Genomic DNA, 25,087 nt, shown 5'->3' with positions numbered 1-25,087 from the left:
ATAATTTGTACTTCTCTTCAGAGACAAATATTGTACTTCACATATTTGACAGTTGTATTAACTTGTTACTTTGCAAACTAATATTTAACAGGTTATTAACTGCATGATGCATTTTCATCAAACAATAAATCCAACAGTATATAAAATCAGTGAATTGAGTTGAACGTTTTGAAAGATAAATTGTCAAAACCCCCGGATATTTGCTCATTATAGACAGAAATAGAATCTAAAGGAGGAAGATTAAAGGCACAATACAGCTGGAAAATAAATACTAAAGAAGGAGGAAGCCTGCTGAAGAAAGGCAATGATGTTACATAAAGGATCGGACATGCGAAAGCCCCATGCAGGAACAGATATAATTAGTTTAAGAGAAAACAGTAGGCAGATGTTGGCATCTGGGTCATCTCAGTGGACAAAAGGAAGTAGTTCAATACCCGTCATCTCTGCATCTCCCGGCACCACTCATAATAGCCAAAAGAATTGTGCCGTCACAGAGATAAGCTGAGGACTATACGGTCAGGAATGAAAGCCTCATCTTCAATGGTCACCAATAATGATATGCTTTAACAATGGTCCCATGCAAAGAGAAAATGTTCATTTTTAATTCAATATTATTCCCACAAATAACAGATGAAAAAAAGGCGGCTCATTTAGTGAAGCTAAAGTCCCTACATCAAATAAAAGAACAGTGTGTTAAACTTAATAGTTCAAGTTTTATTTGGAGGGAGTCATCGCTTTCAAGACACATTTAAACACAAATGCAAAATTCATGAGACCAATTTCAGGGGCAAGTGTTTCCCAATCACAATCCGAGTTTAAATAACAACGATGATGCTGCCAAAATGCTTTTGTTAATCTATAAATGACAGTGGTTATTTAATTTTAAAGCGTTGGTTCTCAGATTTCCATCACATTTATACATCAGCTTGTCAGTCAGATTGAGAGTCAAGTAAGGTCGGGTTGTTACGGGACACTGACTGCCCTCATAATGTTAGTGTGACCGGACCCTGGGATCCAGCCTGTCACCACAATCACCATGTCGCCCGACTTGAAGAATCCTCTTGCTTTCCCTGAGGAGGCGGAAGGAAAGAAACAGAGGAGGGTGTGTGAGTATAGTGTCATAGCATATAGATGAGCAGACTCATGGAGTAATACAATCAGACAAACAGCTCACACACACACTGACCAATGTCCATGCCAAAAGTGACCCTATCGTCAACATCATCGGCCCAGACGGGGGCAGGCAGAGGGTGGAAGAGGACAGGAAACACTCCTCTTAACAGCTGAGCCTGACGGGCCACCTGAGGGAGAGGACAATGTCAAGGTTTTGTTACAGTGAATAATTATATCAAATAACTACAAAATGTTTGGTATGAATAAATTGGTATATTTTTCAGACTGCTTGGTTGGGCCTAAAGGCAATACATATCAGTTCATCTGTCCATTTAAGACTTTGACAGCCCCAATGACCCCCTGACCCATCGGTGGTTCCCAAATGTTTCAGTTTGTGACAACATAAAAAAAATGTAATCTCTACAAGAGTTATGATTAGTTCAACCAAAGAGGCATTTTCTTTTTGAGATTGTTTCATTTGATGGGCTTTTAAAGACATGAAGATGTGCAAGTATCCAGTAGCTACTTTTTATTTTTTTAAACAAAAGCAAAAATATGAATATTATTTTGTGTAACAAATGCATCTGGTTTTGAAAGGTTTTCTTGTGACCCCTCTCAGGAGTCCTCACCCACAGTTTGGGACACATTGATCTAACACCTCTGCAAAGCCAATTCACTGACATTTATAAAAAAGGATTATAAGCATCAACTCCACATGACTTTAAAACCATAGGTAATCATAATCTACTTTAAAGCAGTTTGTGACACATTTGGTTTTAAAACAGTCCCATTTAAACGGAAACACACTCCAGTAAAATATCACACATTGTAAATAGTGACAGCAGTAGACAGCGAGAGTAAATATTGACTGTATCACACTCTTCAGTTTTGACAGAAGTGAGTCATCAACAGTAAAGTCATGAAAGACAAATGCACTGCTGCTTTATATGGCAGACTGTACCTGAGGGTTTCTGGTGACGGAAATAATAGGACAGCGAGGGCGATACCTGGACAGGAGATGTGCCGCCCTGGAGAGACGAGGAGAAAATAAGGATATTGTCAATGTATGCAAAGCACTTCCATGTACACATAGATGACCAATTAAAAAGGAAAATTAAACATAAAGTGTCTTAGTTGAGTGTTGTTCCAGCTGCCAGAATGCTCCTTGGCATAGATCTGTCAAGTCTCTGAACTCTGCTGAAGGGATGAACAATGGTGGCGGAGTCCTACATGTCCTCTTTCCCATACATCTAAATGCAGATGTTAATTAAGACACTGGGTCTATTAAGACACTAGTCAGTTGACCAGTTTTTTCCATAGACTGTATACAAGAATTGGGCATAGTCACCGCAACGTCACCCATTGGTTTGTGGACTACCGTTTTGAAGACTTGAGTTTGGCATTTTAGCTGTCGCCATCTTGGTTTTTGACTTTACTCATGTTTTTTTGCAACCAGAAGTAATACAAGAGGGTCGAGCCAAGTACAACTAAACGCTGAACAAAACATTTTTAGGCGACCAAAGCAGAAGACTTAAACATGTAAACCCATGTTAACAATGTTTACTGAGGTAGTAAAAGTAGTGAGGTGTACGGTCGTTTTCTCATTGACTTTATATACCATCTGACATCTTCTTGCAACCAGAGGAGTCGCCCCCTGATGGCTATTAGAAAGAATGCAGGTTTAAGGAATTTATGCATTGGCTTTACTTTTCAGACCGGGACGTTGACGCCTGTTTTTATCTTGCACAATCATCAGGTCAAAATTGTAATTCAGCCTTTTTATTTGGTTAATGACCAAATTCATGTAAAACTGATGGCAGTCCCATCTAATTGGCAAATGTGAGCATGCGAACATACTTTATACCTGTTAAACGTCAGCATGTCATCTTTGTCATTGCATGTCTATATTAGTATTCAGCTCAAATACAGCCTCACAGAGCTGATGGCATCGCTGTAGACTCTTAGACGTTATAATCTTGATCCAAACTCAAGGTCAGCTGCCTTTGCTCAACCAGTCTATTCATGTCACAGAGCATGAGATGACGTAGCATCATGCAGCGCGCTTGTGTGGAACAATTTGTATTTGTTTTGTTTTCCTTTCATTTGTCACCTTCTGTATGTGTTGCCTGTGTATGTATGTATGTAAATGACTCCATGCATATGCAGTAAATCTGTGCACAATAGACAAATCTGTATTTTGCAGGTTTAAACAGCAAGCAGTCAGAACACACAAAAATACACAAACATAAGGGGAACGTAATAAACATTTCAGCAAACATAAAACTCCACCCTGAGGATGCTAAAGCAGGAAACAGTACTGCAATATTCAATCTGTAGCTTTGCTCTCTGATTAAAAAATACAAAAACAAACATGTGTTGCTCCAGCCTTAAAGGGCCTGAATGTCAAGGGGAGGGAGAGGACCAGAATGAGTTTAAAAGTCTACAGTGTGCATGCTTTTGAGCGTATAGAACATGAATGTTAGCCATGTTCTAAATTCATATTGGATGACTCAGCCCTTCGAGCTTTGTGTCCAATGCCACCATTCAGTGGTAAAGCAGGGAGTACTGTGGAGGTCGGGTTGTGGAGGGGTGTGTAGAGCACCTGACTTCCATTCAGGAGTTTGTGTCCTGTTGCAGACCTCCAGTTCACATTCAACTTTTTATTAACGGTAATCACAATCTTTCCCTTACCGTCAGAGAATAATTTGTCATTGAGAAATATGCTTATTTGCAGAGCATTAGGTGAGAAGATTGATATGACGTGCGATACTTTGTTTTTTGTGTAGTAGGCGGACGTTGTTCCCGTCGCACATAGCTGCATATTTACGGTACAAATATGAGTGTCGTATAAATCTTCTTCTCCAACTCTCCAAAAGAAAGTGAATAAGCATATTTCCCGATATGTCAAACTATAAGTCGTTCTTGTCTCAAATACACACCTGCCGCTGGTGGTGAGGACTATGATGGCCCCAGCACAGCATTTGAAGGAAGACTCAACAGCTCCAATGGCTGTGACCTCTGTTGGGTCAGAGGAGAGAGGGGTGAGGCGACGCAACTCCTCAAACAACTGCTGGTGGTAAATGGCCGCCTCTGCCTCCCTGCAGATCTGAGAGATAGAGAGAGTGGGAGAGCGTTATCAGACGGGAAACTATAAGTCAGATATAACATAATGGACATCATGCACGCGCACACACACACACCGAGTGCATCATTGCGACTGCCTCCACAGGAAACAGTCCCTTGGCGGTCTCCCCAGATAACATTACACAGTCGGCTCCATCCAGCACGGCGTTGGCGACGTCACTGCCCTCCGCTCTGGTTGGCCGAGGGTGGGCCACCATGCTCTCGAGCATCTACAAACACAAACACATTAGTCTTTTTGCAGCAACCAAAATGTCTCCACAAGGCTCTTTAAAGGGGATTCGATCAATTACTCCATTAAAACAAGCCACTTGTATGTCCAAGATAGGAATGTAATGTAAGGCAGAGAATGAAGAGAATAATGGCTTTGTGGTTGGTTGGACAGTAGAGGAGGAGAAATGAGAGATCACTTAGACTGAGGCAGGCGAGTAAGACTTTGCAAGATCATTATTGACGTGCCGGAGACTCGGTATTATGAGTCAATAAGCAAGGCAGACAGTTGGAAAATGAGACGCAGCGTTGCCCGAGAGACTGCATTTTTGTAGTAGTTAAGAAGCAGCGGCTGATAAGTGTATGTGAGGGTGGTTTGTGGGCTCATGTATATATATATATATATAATGCCGTCAGTCTGGGTCAGAAGCTGTAGCATAAGCAAGATAAAGCACTGTGACTCAACATGGCTGCAGGCGTGTGTGTAACATGAGGGGTGTGAATGGGAGGAAACGTCTTTGAGGATGAATTCATTCGACAACTGAGTGTGTGTTTATGCGAGTATATAGTGCAAGGTTAATGTGTGCCTGTTAGTTTTTAATCTTAGTTTACTTTGACCCCTCTGACATTTGATTGGACAACACTGTAGTGGAAAGTCTAAATCTGCATATTTTCTAATTTCTGCATCCTTTTTTGTATGTGCTCGTCCCTGACCTGTGTGGCACAGATGACCGGCTTGCCGGCAGAGTTGCAGCGTCCAATCATCATCTTCTGGGCGATGAAGACTTTTTCCGCTGGGATCTCGATCCCCAGGTCGCCCCTGGCCACCATCACGCCGTCGCTTTCAGCCAGGATCTCCTCAAAGCTGACAGACAGATTAGGGGAGGATGAGGAGGCACAGGATTGAGAGTTAGAAAAGAGCACAAAAGAAGGAGTGAGCAGGGATGAAGAGGCAGGAAAACGATGACAATACTGGTTGTTTCTGTGCATTATTCTGCAAAAACAGGATTTTGCTCACAGCCTTTGGATCTTGAAAACAGAGGATATTGTTGCATTGTGATCTACATCCAGATGAAAACCAAATTCATGTGTGAGCAATGCAAACAAGAAAAAAAAATACAGCCGAAGGTGACTTTACACGTCAATACATAGCATCATAATGGTGTAACAATAATCCTCATGATCCGATCTTAAAGACATCCTAATTAGAGCCATCGTTAAACACTGTCAGCATCCAGCGAGCAGCCGGCGGAAGCCAGAGATGAGTAATGGAGATGAGAGCTGTGACATAAATTGTATCAGATATATTAAGTGGCAGCCATAACTCACACAGACAGCCACACAGAAATCGTATCATAGTGTAACATCCAGAGCTGACGTGTCCATCAATCCCTGACGGCTGGCGGTCCACAAGACGGTGGATGAAGTCCTGTCACGGCCTCATTATGAAATTCTCACTCCCTCCAGCTATTCAACCCAACTGCGACTTTGTAATTATAATTCATAAAGGTTTTTCCTGGACTCACTTCTGAACCCCTTGCCGGCTCTCCACCTTGCTGATCACTTTGATGTCTCGTCCGTGTGCCCCGAGAGTTCTCCGCACATCTTTGACATCCTGAGCAGAGCGGATGAAGCTGGCGAACACAATGTCTACGCCCTGGGACACCCCGAACCTCAGGTCGGCCTCGTCTCGCTGGCTGACCGCCTGCAGGCCGATAAGGTCGCAGCCAGGGAGGTTAACGCCTTTACGACTGCACAGCAGCCCGCCCGACTCCACTTCCGTATCTACCCAGTCAGGACCTGAAGAAGAGGGGGTCAATACATGATCCTCAGAGTTGTGAAAACCCTGAAGTGAGATTTTGTAAATTTGAATAATCTTGCAGGAGATAATGCAGATTTAAGCATATTATTTAGTTCAGACTTACTGGAGGAAGATCCTTAAATATATTTGGGATTTCTCAAGTTATGGTGACCCAAAAATCTCAGATATGATCCCGACAAGCACAATGTGGGGAAGCAGATTCTTTTTTTTAAAAAGGGGCTGAAAGACTCCAGAGGAATAATCTTTTCATGAACAGGCTATTTATTTATAAAAAAGTTGCCTCGTTTGACCAAATCTCATTCAGAATGGCTATCATTATGTATATCTATTATGCATTAATGGTACAAATGAATGCATTACAGCAACAAAATAGAGCATAGCACAACATAATTCAATCGTTTAAGTATGTAGTACTAGTATATAATATGTATAGTATGTCTTTATTTTTTCATATTAAAGTTTTCTCTTTGAATTCCTGAGAGATTTTCTGTATTTATTTACACTGCAAAAAAATAACAAAATATATATCCAAAACGAGAAAATAAAAAGGTTACAAATTCAAGCTTGTATGAAGGTTTATGTAAGTCTATCTAATGTGTATTACCAGTTTCTAGTACTTTGAGTCCAATGAGGCCGTCATCAATGTAGATCTTGCCTCCCTTCTTCAGGACTTTGGGCAGGCTGGGGTAGTCCACCCAGATGATCTTCCCGTCTGTCTCGTCCTTGTCACTCTCGGCTGTCACCACACGGACATGGCTGCCCTTTACTAGCACCACTTCCTCCTCCACTTTCTAAACAAAGACACACATACACGCAAAGTGGAAAGAGAGAAACACCGCCTTTAAATAAACACCATTGCCATCTCTATTAACAACACGTTTTAAAGGCAACTACCGACTTCACTTTTTAAGCCAAGTAATGCATTAAATTATTTTTAAGTCAACACACCTCTTCACAAACACATAGAAGGCGTCATGTGTGTTTAGGTGAAAACCTGTGGTGCAAGTGGCCTTTCAAGAAAGGTTTGCAGGAACATGTCTACAGACAGTTTTAGAAGCTGTTGTTTACCATGATCACAAGAACCAACAAACTCACTCATCATCATTCTCAAAAAATAAACCCTCCACTGTCTTTTAATGAATTACAGTACGGCAACCTTCCAAGTTCTGATGCTGTCATCTATATAGTACATTCATGTACCTCAAACTATTGGTGCTCACACAAAAAAAGAAAAATAACGAAGATCAAATATTTGTCTCTCTCATACTGGGATAGAATTTTCCTCGTTTGCTGTTGCAAAACCACAATCTGAACCTGAGCCGGGCTGAAGCCTGCTTTATCCACCTTCACACACTGTGCAGACACACGGCTGTGTGATTTAATGGCGTGCCGAGCTTCAACAAACCTGTGTGTTTTATGACGGCTGAGTAGTTCTGGTAATTCACATCAGAGGTTGTGACGAGATTCTCCCAATGACGATGATAACTTGACAGACCACTCAATTGTTGACAGCTATTTTTGTCTTGCTTTTGGGTTAAAAAGATTTTTATGATTTCAGTTCATAAAAACTAGTATGAGTCATCCTTCCTGTACCAAATCGACAATATTTCTATTTTATCTTCCTACTACGCTACTAAAGAGACTTCAGAAGAGACACAACAAGCAAGAATCAGCGTCATGCAGAGCATTTTGTAAGCTAATCAAGACATGAAGAGATTTCCAAGAGTTTCAAGTTATTTGTTCGATAAAGCAGACGGCAGGCAACAACAACACAAAGACCAACAAAACAAGATGACGGAAAAGCAAATGAGGACACACAACCGGTTGTTGTTTTGTTGCAACAACCTGTAAGAAATGATAAAGATATTTTCAGCATCTTACAGCTGACTGAACGTGACTGGTTGAGTAGGTACAAACAGTTTGATAGATGAAGAATAACATGTTTACCCCTTTCACTAATCCAGTGCGGATCTCTGGACCCTTCGTATCCAAGGCGATGGCAACCGGACGATAATACAAGGGGTCGGGGGTTATTGTCTCCACGGCCTCTCGGATGTTTTTGATGGTTTCACCGTGGTACTGACAGAAAACAAGGAGGGAGATCAATACATGGCTGAAGGAAAGACCAAAACGTGTGTGTTCAAGTACTTTAATTGCATTCTGTACATACCTCATGTGAGCCATGAGAGAAATTCAGACGAGCAATATTCATTCCTGCCTTGATCATCTCATGGAGTTTGGGGATTGATCGGGATGCAGGACCTGAAAGAAAGACATTTTACATTAAAACCCATTTGCTGATTGTTTTTTTTTTCACCAAACTGAATACCTTTTAGTGGTTTTGGACTGTTGATAAGAATTCCTGATATTTTATCATCCGAGAAATGAATTGGATACATTGAAAACATCACAGGCAATATCTGGAATCAGAGCTCTGCAAGAACTTAAGAGCAATTGGCATACAGTCTTTCATTCTAGTTAGTTTCTATATTTTTCTGGGCAGAAGAAAAGCGGAGCATGCTCCACAGCCAAGATTCAAACCACGCCAACAGACTGACGGCCACCCAGTACCAGGAGCTGCCAACGATGACATAGAACAGTTGCCAAAAAACCCAACTTGAAACTGAGACTCACTGTCTGCAACCGGTTGTCACACTCACCGATGGTGCAGATTATGCTGGTGTTGCGTGCTGTGATTGGCTCTTGGTCAATGTTCAGCAGACAGAGATGCTCCAGGAAAGTGTCAGCCATTCTGGCATCCAGCTGCTGGCGTTGGATGAAAGAGTCGGGCAGTGTCATCGCCTCGGAGTAGCGCCTGATGCGAGCTGTAGCAACAGAGAAATGTTGACAGCAGGGTGAAGTCAGTCATGAAAACTCTACTGCCAACTCCAACCAGCGAATACACATGAACTTAACACCTCAAACTGAGTAAAGTGTTTATTTCTGTGAAAGCGATGAGGAAGAACAACACTTAACAGCATAAAAACGGCAGCTTATATCCACAGATTTTGAATGTATAGTCACAGCACCGCAGAGACCTGATGTCAGTTAAAGCGCAGGAAGGTCAACAAGATTTACATGCTGACATTCAGCTCTCAGGTTGAGTGAAAACCAAACACTGGAGTTCTTTGACAAGCAAAACAAAGGAAGGCTGATATTAATGCCATATAGAGGAATTAAAAGGGCTGTGGGTTGACATTGGAAATACAGAAAGGGGTCTCTACACCAGCAATCCGTTAATATAAAGAAGGCTGTAGCCTATTTGAAACAACAGGAGGAAGACATGTAGTTTAATAAGAGATTACCTCCCCCTCCACTGGAGATAGCACTGCTGGAATAAGTGGGCTACCAGTGAATGAAACCAAATGCAGACTACTGATTCATTTCAGGGCTTTATTGATCAAATAAAGGTATAAGAGCTTACAGAATCATGGGCCGGCAAAGGTCAAAACATTGCAGTCTGAGCAGGCATCAAATCCAAAAAGGGTTCGAATCAGAAGTCCACGACAGCCAGTAACAGAAGCTTGAAAGCAAAACTAAATTTCTAACAAACTGGCAGAGAGAGAGAGGGAAAGGGCTGATGAGGAAAGTGGGAACAGGTGTGTAGACTGGCGAGGCAGAGAGGCGGTGAGGAAGACAGAGACAGTCAGAGGGCATCTAGTGGATGGATGGAAAATGGCAATGAAGGGGACTGTGGGATTAAATATGTGTCTGAGGAAGGACAGAGAGAAGGAATGAAGACAAAGTGACATGTCTTGCTTTTCAAACTGAAAGGAGGCAAATTTGGCTGCATTTTTGTTGTTGTCGTGCCAGTGTGCGATCTATGTTCTTCTCCAAACCAAAGTGCTAAAACATTCTCCATGAGGAAATGACAAATTACTAAATGAGAGAGTGGAAAATAAAATTATTATCTTGTATGATACCAAGTTTTAAGGCATGCTTGTTAATCCTGAATTCATTTGTTTTCAGCTCAACAAGTTGGAAATATGACTCTTGAGCTGCTAAATGCTCCAATTTGAGTGAACCAAAACATTAAAATTTCCGGTTGTAAAACCAAAACAATGAGCTGGAACATGCTATAAAAGCTGTGTAGAGCTGCAGGTGATAATTATCTGTGGCTTCATCACAACGAGTGACCCCTTTCAGTCATTTGATGAGGAAATATTGATGAGAGCAGCTTTAAAATAAAAATGTTCAGGTATCTAATAATGTAATTGTTTTGTCAACTAATAAGTCATCTACATTCACTCACAATTTCTCACAATTCTCTACAAATAAGCGAATTTATATATATCTTTTTTTATTTATTTTATGACCTTTCCCCTCTTAAAGTCTTGGACTTAATACTCTTAAAGCCTCTCAACACCCAGGGACACAACCTGTCACTGCTGCTGCATAAACCCTGAGAGCACAAACCAGTCAATGGAGCCGGTGTCTTTCATGCAAAGCATTGTGGGACCTGGTTGAGGGCTTTGAGCCAGTACAATGGCATCCATTTTAAAGGATGACACAATCAGTCAAGCCTGCAATTTCTGCCACCACGGGGGAGGAGAGAGTAGAGACCATGCAGCCAGGAGGACGAGGGCGAGAAGAGGAGAGCCTGAGTCCGACAAGGTCGCTGCTAACAGCACAGCAGGAGCAAAGACGTGAAGACAGAGGAGAGAGGAGAGACTGGAGTGTGAGGATTAATCTGACAAGGAAGATTTCTATTGAGAATGGACATGCAGAAACACAGAAGGACGTCTGCAGAGGAAACTCCCTGATGAAAATGGGGACTTTTGCACGATAATGTGAACCTGCACAGCTCCTACATCCTGTGGATTCGGTAGCTGTCAGTGTGTTCTGTCTCTTTCTCTTCGTGTCTTTTTCGCTCTCTCCACCTCCCTGTGACCCAGTTCTGCCGCACCGCTGCACACATCATTACGTATCCCACTGAGAAATCCTCCTCTGACACCTCCCAGAACATGGGAACACACACACATACACAGATGCAGGCACCTGTTACTGGAAGGCTGACTATAAATAAAGCAGGTCAAAGACAGATGCAAAATATCGGTCGAGGCACAGCTTTTATGGCTGATAAGAGAGGTGAACCAGGTGATGGGCGTGGCCTGTTCGCAGCAGGTCACATTGCTGCATGAACGCAGGTCAGTGTGACATCGATCGGTGAAATCAAGCTAAGAGGGCAGATGTTTGTCCAGCTAGGACTCTGCTCGAAAGTTCAAAAGCACCAGTGAGGGATGCATTATCTGAAGTACAAGTTACAACTGGGTCTGTATGATGAAATAATTTGATAATGCATAGCCATTCAAAAATTTCAAAAATGACAAATGATCAGCCACTAGACTAAGATACACTTAATTAACAGCACACAAAGCTCTTTTGTCCTTGCAGTTCACTTTAACAGTTAATCCAGGAAGATCAATCTCTCCCTAAAAGGTCATTTTGGATTTCTAATCATGCTGAAGTTGTATGATAATGTACAAACCTTGTTATATCTCTGCACCCACAATACAAAGCGAAATCATTGGTCCACTTACCCCTTTTCATAAAACCATCCATTTTCTTAAAAGATCCAAATCAGTTCCTCCTCCTCTATTGGTTTATTTGAGGGGTTTTTTTCTATAATTTTTCTATGTTTCCTCCTCTGTCTCTATGCTCGTCAGTGCCCTTATCATGTTCTAAGTCTTGTGACACCTGAACAAGTCTGGTGCAGTCTCTTTCCTTCATTTTCACACTCTGATCCCTCTGCTGCCCCCTCATCTCTCCTCCCACCCAAACCTTTTGGAGTGGGGCCGCACCGCTTGCTGCAGGCGGATGATTTTAGATGAATTAGTAGCCTGACTGGGCCAAGATGATGCTAAAAATAGAAACAAAACCTTTAAGTGATGGCACTAAACTATCAGGGTGCACTAAATTGATGCATGTCTATTTGCTGCATCGCTGCAGATTATGTAAGCCTGAACCTGAGTTTGACCAAACCAGACACACAATATCTTCGCAGTATTTTCCACACAACTGTCTGTTGTGCTGAAACGATTTCTTGATTAACTGAAAGTTGATCCACATAAAAATAATAAAAATAATAAAATGCCAAATATTTGCTTTTATTTACTTTTTTATATTCTATTTGAAGACACAACTTTGTGCAAAAGGCGATGGACTTTTTTTGATTAACTATCTTTTTTAAGAAGTAACAATTTATTAGTTCAATGTAAAAGAAGAAGTAAATAAAATTAATCAATCATGAAAAACAAAAGTCTTAGTTTCTAATAGGCCAAGAGTAAGTAAATCTATAATTATAAATGTTAATAAATCAGTAATAAATTAACTTTGGCCTTGATGGCCTGCAGCCGAGGTCAGACCGTGGAGGAATCCACATATTGAACTACAGAGATAAAAAGACAAAGAAGGTGTTATAATAACACAATGAATAAAAAAAACTCCGCCTGCAACCTGGCAACCCAAAATAAGTTTTCGTTAATGAATTATAACTGCTCTATATTAGTACAGTATTTATTAATCATTAACTAAAAGCCATTATAAACCAGCCTATGACCCCTTTTTAATAGGTGACTTACTAAAGTGCATTTCTAGGTTAGGATCAGTGCAAGTTTGTTGCAGATTTAGTTTGAGGTTATTGATCTCAGATGATTTTGAACCTTTGAAATAGTCTGTATCATTACTTATTGAACTATAGACTGAAGAGCTGATGTTGTATAAGTATTAGACTTTGGTAAAAAGAGGTGATGTGTCTTCCACTCTGTGAAACAGTTTATTCAGAGTTTCTAGAGGGTTACGCTGCAGAGTTGTATCTATGCACAGTCACGCATGAACCCAGACTGACAGAAGGTGTAAATCGTTAGCCAAAGGACAAACAGACCTTTGTTCCTGAGTTAACGAAAGAAACCCAGCAGCCCTTTGCATGTGGCACATAACTATGATATAATAGCTCTCAACATAATTACCAGACTGGCGTAAAGGTCGGTTTTACGCATATAGAGACTGGAGTGCAATAATATGACAAGCAACTTTAATTTCCATGCTTACAACAATAAAAAAAGGAAAGAATACAAGGAGAGGAAGCACAAGTATTAAAATGTTCACCAACATCAAGCACTTCATCTCCACCTGTGACTTACAAAGGATGAAGTTGCTGTTTTGGGGGAAAATTAAGTCTTTTTAAGTAGTTCGTCGGCAAACAATTGACAAAAGGAGGAAAAGTAAAGTGAACAATCAATATTTGGCGGAGCCACAGTAATAAGCAGCAGAAGAGATTTTCTGCTGAAAACTAAACAATCTAACAGAAAAAGCATGTTACATAAACAGCAGGGTGCAGAAAGAAGTGTTGTCACACTGCATACAGTCCACAAACAGTAGGTGACACAGACACAGCATAAAGCAAAGTTGTACAGTTTAGATCCTTAGAAAAGAAACGACCAACCTGTTTGATGCACGATGCGGGCCAAGACCAAGAGTGGTGAGGAGGGACAAGCGCGTCAAATGTGCATGAATGGGTTAGTGTGAGATTTAACGCCATCTGGTGGACAGTAGTGCTAATGTGGATTTTGCAAGCGTTGCCACAATGAAGACAACAGGAGGACACGATTCAAGTTTATTCATCAGCAATATGAATTCATGGGTTGAACACGAAGCGCATCAGGGTGCAAAAAAGCTCAGTATAAGCTTGAGTGAGTATCATCAGAATATGGTTGTTAAATTAGGGTTATTAAAACAAGCTATATTGTATTGTATTATATTGTATTGTATTGATTAAACATGCCAAATGTTGATGGCATGACTGTCTTCTGTGTGCGCATGTGTGTGTGTGTGTGTGTGTCAGAGTTTTCTGAAAGTGATCCTTGGCGGAGTCTCGGGCTGGAGGATGAGGGTGCATGTGGTTTTGAGGTCCTCTGAGGATGACACGCTGAGATGGAAGCTCAGCAGGATCTAGACAGAGAGAGGGAGGAGAGAGAGAAAGGGAGGAAAAAGGGAAGCAGAGGGGGAGGAGGGGGAGGAGGTGATGGAGGCGTGAAGGTAGAGTGGAAGGGAAGGAGAAGAGCAGATGTTAAGAAGGATCACATTTATGCTATATTCAGCAGCAGCAGTGGTGTATCTACTCAACAGTACTTTACTCCACTACAGATATTTAACAGCTTTAGTTACAGATTAAAAATGTAATTAAAAAACATAAGCCTATAAATTCAACCCAATGTCAAATATTAAACCAGGGATCCTGAAACTTTTGGGCCTGTAACCCCGTACAGTGAAGCAGTCTCTTGGGGCTCGTTGTCACATTTCAGGAGTTGTAGTAGATCCACGAAAAAGACACACTTTCTCTAAACTTTGAAGGGTTTCATTTAAATAACTGTTTGAGGCCCAAAGAGGTAAAATTGTCCAGTATATTAGAGAAATGTCTGAAAAAAATGAATTCAAATGTGTGCAGCAGAACTCTCTTTCCTCTCCCATTCATCGTCTCACGACCCTCCAGATTCATCTTGTGACTCTTTGGAGGGGCTCGACCCCAAAGTTTGAAACCACTGAATTAAACGACCTTATTGTATGTAAAGTAGCTAAAATGCTCCACCTCACCTAAAACAGAGAAATGCTGCTTATGCATTCAGGCATCAGTATTAATACTTAGTTTTCCGTGTAACACAGTATTTTAGCATTGTGGTACTGGTACTTTTACTTAAGTGAAGGATCTGAGTACTTCTTCCTGCCCAGCAAACACAGATTAAGCTCATCTAATCACCCGCCCGTCTGTCCTTCCTTAACTTCCTTCACTCACATGCATGAGCAAGAGCTGCATCTCGTTCTCAGCGATCCTCCTCCCGACGCACTGCCTCGCCCCAAAGCCAAACGCCAGGGAGCGAAACCCCCCCACCCCCTCTCCTCTTTGGCCGTCCTCTCTGCCGCTGCCCCACCGGCCGGGCTCAAAGCGCAGTGGATCCTTAAAGACCTCTGCACTCCTTCCCAGGGGGTACAGACAGGCCTGGACCATCGTCTGAGGGGAGAGTTGATGAGCGTCAAACAACCTGAAGTCAGCGGTAGCAGTCAATGTATACCTGAATGTGTTTGTACAAGTATATGTGACAATCTGATCACTCACCCCAGCAGGAACGTGGTAATTCTGAAGAACAATATCTTTGACCGGATACCGCTGCACTGTGGTTCCCACCGGATATAACCTGACACAACCCAAAACACACACACACACACACACACAAAAAGTCCTGTTTTCGAGATGCTATCTTTGATTTATGACTCATTCCAAACACTAAACACAGGATCACTGGTAATCAATTCTCATTGTTGATGAAAACACTTGTGATGAAAACAGACTTTTAGACATCTGTTCCTCAGCTCAGAGCATGATTTTTCTTTCATGATATTCTATTGATCTGAAGGAGAAAGGAGTTTTTTTTTTCTCCTCTTAAGGGAAGTTTCATGTAGTGTAGCTTGTGTCAGCTGGTTGATTAATTGCATATTTGTTTGGGAATGTGCACCACTAAAGCACAATTTCAGCTGACGCCCGCATTGTAGTGTTATCTTTTGGCTCTATCCTCTGTATGAAAGTTCACTCTCAACCTTGGTCATAGTAGTTTGACAAAACATGCCTGACTCAAGTTCCACTTACACCCATTTTCCAAGGATTGTGACCGCCTCACACAGTCTTCATCAGCTGATGGAGTCTCATCAGTTAATATGGGAGCTCAGTAATTTGTTGATTCCATCCATAGCACTTTTAAAACATCTGAGCTTGCATGTCAGCAGATCCATCTTTAGGACAAATGAGCACACTCCATCCACTGATGAAGACCAAATGATATGATTGAAAGCCCTGGAAAAGCGTGTAAGTGGACCTTGAGTTGGAAATGTTTTGTCAAACTACTATTTCCAAGGTCAAGAATTAAATTTCATGCTTAACATTTAAGCTAATACAGATGAGAGCGTCCTAAAAGTGCTACTGGGGGGAAAAAGTCACAATATTCCAGTATGTGATAACTGGTTGCATTTCTAGGGTTTCTGTGCATATGTATAATGAAGGTGGAGCATGCTGGCTGCTATGTACTTGATAGGAACTGGGAGGCAACAGAGTACTTGCAGAGATGGAGCAAAGTGTGTGCATGTGGTCGACAGATTTAAAAAAAGGGCCCACTAATGAGTTAATCAGGCCAAGAGCAGATGGCTGTGTCTTGAGTATTATGTACCTGAGAATCTCCTTGACTGTGCCTTTTAGCAGTGGCGCACCCTGCAGGGCTCTCTGAGGATCGCCACCAGCTTGTGCCCATGACGTCCTCGCCTGCTGCCTCACCCTCTCCTGCACCTCCGGGTTGCGGCCCAGCTCAAACAGAGCAAACTGCAGGGGCACCGCAGTCTGCAGAGAGGATGGGACCAGAGATGACATGGAATCAGTTATGCTGAGGTATACAAAAACACGCCAAGGAAGAAACACACACAACACACACACCGTGTCGACCCCTCCAGCCATCAGCTCAGTGACGTTGGCTTTGATGAGGTCTAAAGATAACTGCCCTTTCTCCATGAGTTGGCCCAGAACCCCGGTGTACTGGCCCCCAGCTGCAGCCTCAGAGCCCCGAGCCTGCGAGGAAGACATGCGCTGGTACCCCTTCTGGATCCTCGCCTCCGCTGGAAGACGATCAGGACAGGGTGACAGAGTCAGGTGAGATGGGAATAGTGAAGCGGGATACTGAAAAAGTACTGATGAGAGTTGCCCAAGGTGTCCAACGAAGGCTGCCTACCGTGGGCGAAGATGTGGTCCCATGCGCTGGCGTGCTGCGTCCACAGGGGAGCGCCGACGAGGAGCATCAGGCGAGGGGGCAGGTAGAGGAGAGGAGGGGTCGTTGCCAGCATTCGCTCCACGGCCCAGATGAACTTCTGGGACTCCAGGGAGGGAGAAGAGGAGAAGAGGCCAATACGCTCCCCGTAGATCACATGGCAACTAGCTATGGTGGGGGGGGGGGTATAGGTGGGTGAGGGTGAGAGTCAGCTGACATCATTCAAGGTGAGCAAACAATCTGAAACAATAAGGCTAAAACAACTGGACACTGTTTTTGAAAATGTTTTAAACTAACCTAGACTTCAATGAATAAACGAACTTCAGGTTGACAGTTTGTTGAAGTAGATTATAAAACTCATATTTCCATGTTCAAATTTAGGCTTTGAAGGATTTCATGGCACTGTGGGTTGAATATATTCTAAAATGAAGCCCAAAAAAAGGTCTGTAACTGTAACGGCAAGAAAATATTCTATGTTTTTCAAATGCACAGATGACCTTTTTGTTTTCTGAGTGCATACGTTGCCCCAGAGGACTGCCTCTCCTCCACCAGACATCCATCACCTGTCAGAAACGCCAGTATTATATCAATCTCACATCACCGACTGGAATAGAGTTGCTTGCAGGTCTATTCCTATCCCGGCTTAGCACCTGGCTTCGTGTGCTGTGGTCCATTAGGAGCAGGCTAGCATGACTCAAAGTCATCAACTCTCCCTTTTTCACTCTCTCTCTCTCACACACACACACACACACACACACTACACACTACACACACAGATGCATACAAGTGTACGGCACACTGAGTCACACAAGCATTCACACGTGTGAATGTGGCATGTTTCAGATTTAGGCGGATGAAAGGAGCAGACCTGGTGAAAGAATGCTGGAGCTTTGATCGTGTTTGTTGGTGTTTCTATTTTTAAAGGTGTATGTTCTCCTTGACCTCCTACGGCTATAATATATTAATGCAGATATGCCTCGGGTTAAAATGAGGTTTGGCTCTCATGAGAGGTGAGAACATTTTGAATTAACAACAGAAAGAGCAGAAGCAGTGAGCGAGAGGGAAAGATTTTGTTCGTGCAGATTGTGTATTTCCTCTGACGTGAGATGCTTTCATGGCCTACGTCAGCATTTGTGACTCAACTCAAAGAGCTGATAGTTACGGTGAATGAAGGCCTGGCAAAGAGGGAGGTGACAAGAGGAGAAACCCCGGGTGAATAGGGTAAAAATCTTAATAGATATCACCATGAAACTTACCCAGGTGATTACTTTTGTTTTATAAATGTGTGCTAATTTGCACACATTTCAAGAACAGAAGTCTGAACATTGGATAAAGCCAGGTTCAGATCTCTTGTGTCATTTTGTCGACACATTAGAGTCAAAGTTTTTACGGCGAGAATTTGGGATCACATCTGTTGTTATTTTAAAATACTGTCAACAGTCATCAATTTTCGCCATGGTTTTATGAATAAAATGATTTACAAATTAGGGGTTAAATGATGTACGAAAATACACTTCTGTAAAAAGATTATAGATAGGAATGACACTGGTAAGGTTGGTGTATGTTAATACTACTCACATGGAGATTTCTAGCTCACAGTCTGATTATAAACCTCATGAGAAAACAACCTTTAAAGATATGTTTAAATATGCAAATGAGGCATCTAATGCTAACTTTTTGTGAAAAAGTTCTATAGATCAAATAGACAAAGTGTAGTAATATAAACACCTAAAGGTGTATTTTGGATGGTTTTCTTTCCACTGCTCTAAATTATAAACATTAAATGGAAGCAAAATAACCCAAAATCAGTGTTGATCATTGCTGGATGAAACAGTTAAGACCCTCATCCTTCTACTCCTCTCTACAATTAACTCACTTTTCCTGGACAAAAAAAGAGCCACAGCTTTGTGACGATGATGAGTAAATCAAACAGGAATTAATGTGCACTTCAACTGTGCAATCACACACAAGAAAACACAAATAAATCACAGGTCACAAATCAGTGGGGCTGATGACCTCTGACCTTCCAGAGCGAAGTGGAAGAGGTCAGGGCTGGGATCCACGGTCAGGGTGCGCTTCCCCTCCTCGCCTCTCCCCTCCTTCTCAACCTTCGCCCGCAGCATTCGGCAGAAATCCATCGCAACCTCATCAAGCAGGGGGACAAAACGCTTCACGGCCGCACTCATCATCACCTCCTTGTTGAGCAGTAGACGGTCAGCTCGCCACTCCTCACCGTTCCTGTGGAGAGAAGATGTGGAGCGAGGGGTTGAAGTGACCCGCTTCACTTCTGCTCAGTCATTGTGAAGCAAAGAAACTGGGTTGGAAAGACATTTATAATACTGTCCTAGGCAAATGTGCTGTTCTGTTACTTGAATATATATACAGTATATATATATATATATATATATATATATATATATATAAAACAGTAGAGGTGATTTGTCAAAGTCTGTTTCATTATCAGTTTGTGTTTGTGCTTCTTTATGGTCGTTCTGCAGTTGTTTTGCATCTTTCTGTGGTTGCTTTGTATCACTTTGTGATGATTTTGTCATCATTTTGTGTCTCTTTGTGGTCTGATTCGTTCACAGAAATTGTCTGATTTTTTCTACAAACACAAACTCCATCAGAATAATTTGAATGATGCTGCAATCACATTAATATTCTAAGAGCTTTAAAAAGCTACACCAACAAGAGACTAGCTGAATACTTTCCACAACTGATTGGATGACCCAAAAAAATGAGCAGGATTATGATGACACAAGTGATTACATGCACTTACACACACACACACACTCACATTTCAGGGGACATTATATTGACTTACATTCATAAAAACATTTCCTTGAGACTTGTCCTATCCTTGATCATGATAATTCCATATACCATATACCCAACCCTACCTTTAACTAACCTACAATTTATGAGTCCCCACAGCGTGACGGCTGAACAGTTTTACATTCTATTCTCACTGGTTTTAACAGACAACATCACCTCACCCCAAACCTGGCTTCTCTCCATTGGCTCCCTGTTCGTTCCAGAATAGATTTTAAGAGTTTAACGATCACTGTATGAGCCAGCTTGCATCCTTAGATCCTCGGGTGAGGCCCTTCTGGCTGTTCTAAAGTTGAGGCTCAAAACTAAAGGTTATGGTGCTTTTGCCAAAAGGACCCCTCGACGACCTGCCAGAGGAGATAAGGCTCGGAGAATCAGTAATCACTTCTTCAAAAAATAGTTTACAAACTGGCTTTTACATGATGTTGTCTTTTTAGTTTTTATTTTATTAATATTTTATTTGATAAAAAATTTTTTTTTTTTTGCTCTTATTGTATCGATTAGTTTTATTGTTTCATCTATTGTACCGTTTCATCAGTGTTTTTAGTGCTTTTGTTGGACTTTCTGTTGTTTTATTGCTTTGCTTTTGCTTTGCTTTGTCTGTCAAAGCACTTTGTAAACTCTGTTTTCAAAGGTGCTACATAAATACAGTTATTTTTATTATATCACCACAACATGAGTAACACACACACACATAACACATGCACACAGGAGTGGTACCGACTTGAGGAAGACTCCCTTGCTGTGCTGCCGTGTCTCTCGGTGTGTTGCCCAGGGCTGCAGGGTCATTCGTCGGGGGTGCAGGCCCTCTGCGCGAAACAGCTCAGCAATGTCCAGCGGCAACATGATGTTCACACTGCTGTGGGTGCCCATGTGCTCCCTACACACACAAATACACACAGAGAGGCGTAAACTCATATGCACTACTGCATCATAAACATATTAGAAAACCTTGATGATCAAATCTTTCTCTCCTCAATCAAGCGTCAATGCCACACATGAGGCAATGACACCATCCGTCTATCTTCCTACTACCTGTAGATGGGGCCGAGGGTGTTGAAGGTCCTCTCCATGTGCTTGTGGAGCTGCCGGAAACGATCTTCTCTCCAGAACTTCACCAAGTTGATCCAGCCGCTCCTCCCTGTGTGAGGGATCTCCTCAAAGCTTCGCACCCGACCATCCACACCTCTCTTTCTAACTCCTGTACTCTCAGCTCCTTTTCTCCCCTCCAACTTGCCATGTGCCACCGTCCCAGCTGCTGTCATACAAAAAGCTCTTTGTGGTGCGACACCACAAAGCCGATTTCTGGACCCGCAGGTTCCCTGTGTTCTGACACACACAGTCACTCGGATGTACAAGCTCCTCATGGTCCAAAACGAGACGTGTCCTGTCAGCCTCTGCCAGAGTTGTGACACCGCTCGTTGGCGTTTCTGCATGACCGGTTATTTCCCTCCTTCATCCTCAACCTCACATCCTTGAATCTGCTCCATCGCTCTGACGAACTGATAGTGGATGATGATTTATGGATGTGAAGATCAGAGTTCAAGAGAATCACAACAGAGCCAAAACGTCAGCCTGATCCAGAACACACACACACACACACACACACACACACACACACCATATAAAGGCCCAAAAAAGAGAGAGTCCAGCTGGTCGAAGATGTCTTTATTACAAATATTTTGTCAAAGCTCGTAAAGTAAAAATAAAAGGACCATTTTGTGGTGAGTTCTTTGTTTCTGCTTCCTGTTGTATAAAAATCTTTGATTAGGCAGCAGATAAACTAATAAAAAAACTAATTGCTTAAAGGTTCCCTCAACGATATTCAGAGCATTAATATAGCATCAAACAACTATTTGCTATATAAATATAGTGAAGTATTGTCTACCTGAGCAGAGAGCAGGAAGCTCTTCCTCTGTCCCTCTGCACTACCCTCATACGGCGGTTACAGCTGATTACGGCGCCCTAACCGATGGCTTAGCGCCCACCCTCCGGTTCCCCCTCGGGTAAACACTGTTAGCTCTGTCAGCACTGTTGCCGTTGTTTGCGCTGTTAGCGCTGTTAGCTGCGAGCTGCCGGCTCGGCTGTCGCCATGAGAGCTGTGTGGAGACAATAGATAAGCTCTGAATTTCGAATTGAGCATCTTTAAAACCTTGCTTATATACTGAGATACAATTTATATACATGTGATATAGATCAGAGATCATTTACAAAGAGATAGTAAAACAATTTTCAGTTAATCATAAAAAATGAGCCCATTAAACGTCATTACTTGTGTGACAGTGTGATGAAATGTGAACGTGTTTCCCTGAGGTTCCTTACTTGTGAATAGATCACTTGGATCTATGTCATTTAGAGAGAAGTGACAGTATAAAAGAAACTAGCTACAGCAGCTTCTAGATTGCATAATACATAATGTCATGAACACATTATTTTAATTACAACATTAGGCTCTAAATGGGGTGAAATTGTGATCGTCCCTTATACAGAAAATGTGAAAACCTGATTTTCACTGAACGTATCGACCCCCAAATATAACACCTCATTAAGATAAGAACTTCAGTCATTCTATTAGTTAATAACATTTTTAAATCATAACTTTAAACGTAACATAACACTACTTTCCCTGACAGATGTATTCACCAGACTATTATCATTTGCAGGATTGATCACTCACATTGACATTTATCTCATATAAGATTATAAAACTATCTGGCATATTAGTATTATTGCTACATAAGGAGCGTCTGAATGACATGTTTGTGTAACAGAAGTTTGTTTAAGATGTTGAAGCACAGTTTGCGTGTGAGCAGTAATCATGTATGAGGGTCTCCTGTTGTTCCCCTGCACTAAACCAACACATTGAGGAGGTGGTGTACCGATCATCCCTTTGATCACATGTTGATCACATGACTTTACAAGTTGCTGGTGCAGGAGCGGACGTCTAGCTGCGTTTCCTTCCTTTGAGCTCCACTGTGCCAAAGCCGAGGCCTTGAAAGGCGCTCAGCAGGTTAAAGCCGTCGTCCTTAGTTTTGGTTTTAGGATGAATGATCTTCGACAGCTTGTGGGGGAGCGACACTTTTCCTCCAGCAGAATTCAGGTGGTTCGTGTCCTTGGGGCTCTAATCATGAATAAAAAAACAGAAGAAGAAAATAACTTCATGTCCTGAATTATCTCTGTATTTGTCGACATTGCTCTTGCCCATGCTACATTAACAGGCAGCATTGATAGCAAATAGAAAAGCAGGCCTATTTGTTTATGAAGGTTTGACATATGTGAGCTTCAACACAAAAAACACACATACCTATACAAAGACTCGTCTAAATGGATTGTGTTGAAGCTACGAGGAGCTTAAACTTTGTGTTGATTTTGGCGGTAATGTTCCCGAGTACCAGAGTCCCTTTGCCAAGCCTCTTATTTTACTGCAGCAAGGTCTGACAGTCTGACCCGCTCAGCCCTGGTTCTGGTTCTCTGGTGAACCTGCATGATTATGTGTGTTTGCCGGAGTCCGACCAGCACCGATGACAATCATCAGGAATAAATGGAAATAGCCAATCTTCTCGCTGATGGTCACGTTCACTTATGTAGGTCAAATAACGGGATCAGTATTAAAGGAGACATATCAGGCTCATTTTTAGGTTCATACTTGTATTTTGGTTTCTACTACAACATGTTTACACACTTTAATGTTTAAAAACACAATATTTTTCTCATACTGTCTGAATAAACTTGTATTGCCCCTCTGTCTAAAAACGCTCAGTTTGAGCGCCCGTCTCTTAAAGCTTAAAAAATAAAACTAGAGTAAAATCAGTGTGTGTGGAAATGAACATGGGTATATTAATATATACAGTACGTGTTGGACCAAGAAATATTGGGAAAATATTTCATATAAGTGCTTTGTAAATATAACATCACACATTATTTCTTCCCCCAAAACTCCTTCCTTGTTCCATACGCTAGCTCAAATGACCATGTATCTCTTAATGAGCCGTCCCGCTGACTAAACAAACTATAGCAAAAACATGAATTATTAATGTTTTCTCTCATTCTATTAGAAACATTAGCACCGACCTCAGACAGCTGATATTTTCTCCTGAAGTGATCTCTCATCGCTGCTCTCTCTGCATTCTTCTGAGCGTTCATTGCTTCCCGCAGCTTTCTGTAAACACGGCAGACAAAACACAAATACACCTGACATATTGCAGACAGAATATAATTAAAGCAACATCTCTGCCACAGCAGTGACTCAGGTTTGTGACTCAGAATTAATTTGATTTCCTTCTCTAATGAAAGCAAATACAAGCAGCAGCAGATGGAAACATTATGAAAATGTCATATTTAAAAACAATGTCAATATAAAGCATGTGTTGGTTTATTTGCCATGAAGTATTTCAATTTACAGGTTCTGTAAATCTATGTGTGTTTTCAGTATCTAAGTACATTTACTCAAGTACTCGATTTCCATTTCATGCCACTTTGCACTTCTACTGCACTACATTTCAGAACGGAATACTATACTATAATACGAATTTGTACAACATTTTTCAAGGAATACTTTTACTGAAATACCATTTTTAATGAAGGACTTTTACTTGTAATAAAGTGTTTTTACAGCGTGGTATTGTGTACTTTTACTTGAGTAACGGCATGATGTGTTTCTAAAGTTGTCCACTTGCCTCTCCTTCTCCAGGTCCGCCTGGAACGGGCAGATGATTGGCGGGTCTTTGGGGCGTGATGTTCGGAGAGGAGGTGTCCTCCCCAACCGGTTGCATCCTCCTCTTCCTCTCCGACCTCTGGCCCTCTTGTTCCTGTGTTTGGCACACAACTTGCTCTCCTTCACCCGTGACACCCAGCTTGTCAGCTTCCTGATGGGTGTCTTCAGCAACCTTTTCACTCTCACCACAGACTCCATGATGCACCGGGACTCTCAGAATGGGAGGGAATGACCACAGCCCTACTTCTTAACCAGATTGTTGGGTGAATATATAAACGTTTTCTCCTTCGCTCATGTTGCTCTGAGAGGACAAACTCAGGACACACACACAATCTCAGGTCCTGTGGCGGCTATACCTCAGATTGAGACCTGCCAAGGACAAGGACGTCAGTCAGACAAGGCTCAGACTCACAGACTTAGTTAACTCTTTCACAGATGAAGTGTTTGTCATCT

The 25,087-nt window shown here is 41.9% G+C and overlaps 2 protein-coding genes across 3 annotated transcripts; both read right to left on the bottom strand.

The window, feature by feature from the left end:
- Nucleotides 1-697: 697 nt before the first annotated feature.
- On the bottom strand, nucleotides 698-13,756 carry pklr (pyruvate kinase L/R). Of its 2 annotated transcripts, none has more exons than XM_079165410.1 (12): nucleotides 13,731-13,756; nucleotides 8,947-9,111; nucleotides 8,457-8,548; nucleotides 8,234-8,365; nucleotides 6,891-7,077; nucleotides 5,991-6,264; nucleotides 5,179-5,329; nucleotides 4,314-4,466; nucleotides 4,053-4,219; nucleotides 2,075-2,141; nucleotides 1,187-1,301; nucleotides 698-1,070 (listed from the first exon to the last, which is right to left on the bottom strand). In XM_079165410.1, the coding sequence occupies exons 2-12, from the start codon at nucleotides 9,083-9,085 to the stop codon at nucleotides 964-966; spliced, it is 1,584 nt and encodes a 527-aa protein (XP_079021536.1). In that variant the 5' UTR covers nucleotides 9,086-9,111; nucleotides 13,731-13,756; the 3' UTR covers nucleotides 698-963. The 2 variants fall into 2 exon arrangements, with proteins under 2 accessions (XP_079021536.1, XP_079021535.1); XM_079165409.1 differs by lacking the exon at nucleotides 13,731-13,756 and adding an exon at nucleotides 11,827-11,920.
- Nucleotides 12,646-24,832, bottom strand: cyp11c1 (cytochrome P450, family 11, subfamily C, polypeptide 1; the record flags this gene model as incomplete). Its single annotated transcript, XM_079165486.1, is given in 14 exon segments — nucleotides 12,646-12,674; nucleotides 14,105-14,135; nucleotides 14,138-14,236; nucleotides 15,078-15,293; nucleotides 15,399-15,477; nucleotides 16,501-16,667; nucleotides 16,761-16,939; nucleotides 17,053-17,256; nucleotides 19,112-19,326; nucleotides 20,645-20,800; nucleotides 20,956-21,178; nucleotides 22,900-23,041; nucleotides 23,992-24,075; nucleotides 24,593-24,832. Coding segments are annotated over 14 exon segments (2,064 nt in total).
- Between the last annotated feature and the right edge of the window lie 255 nt (nucleotides 24,833-25,087).

Source organism: Pholis gunnellus, assembly GCF_910591455.1.
Source record: "Pholis gunnellus genome assembly, chromosome: 8".
NCBI lineage: Eukaryota > Metazoa > Chordata > Actinopteri > Perciformes > Pholidae > Pholis > Pholis gunnellus.
This window is presented reverse-complemented; position numbering and strand designations above follow the sequence as displayed.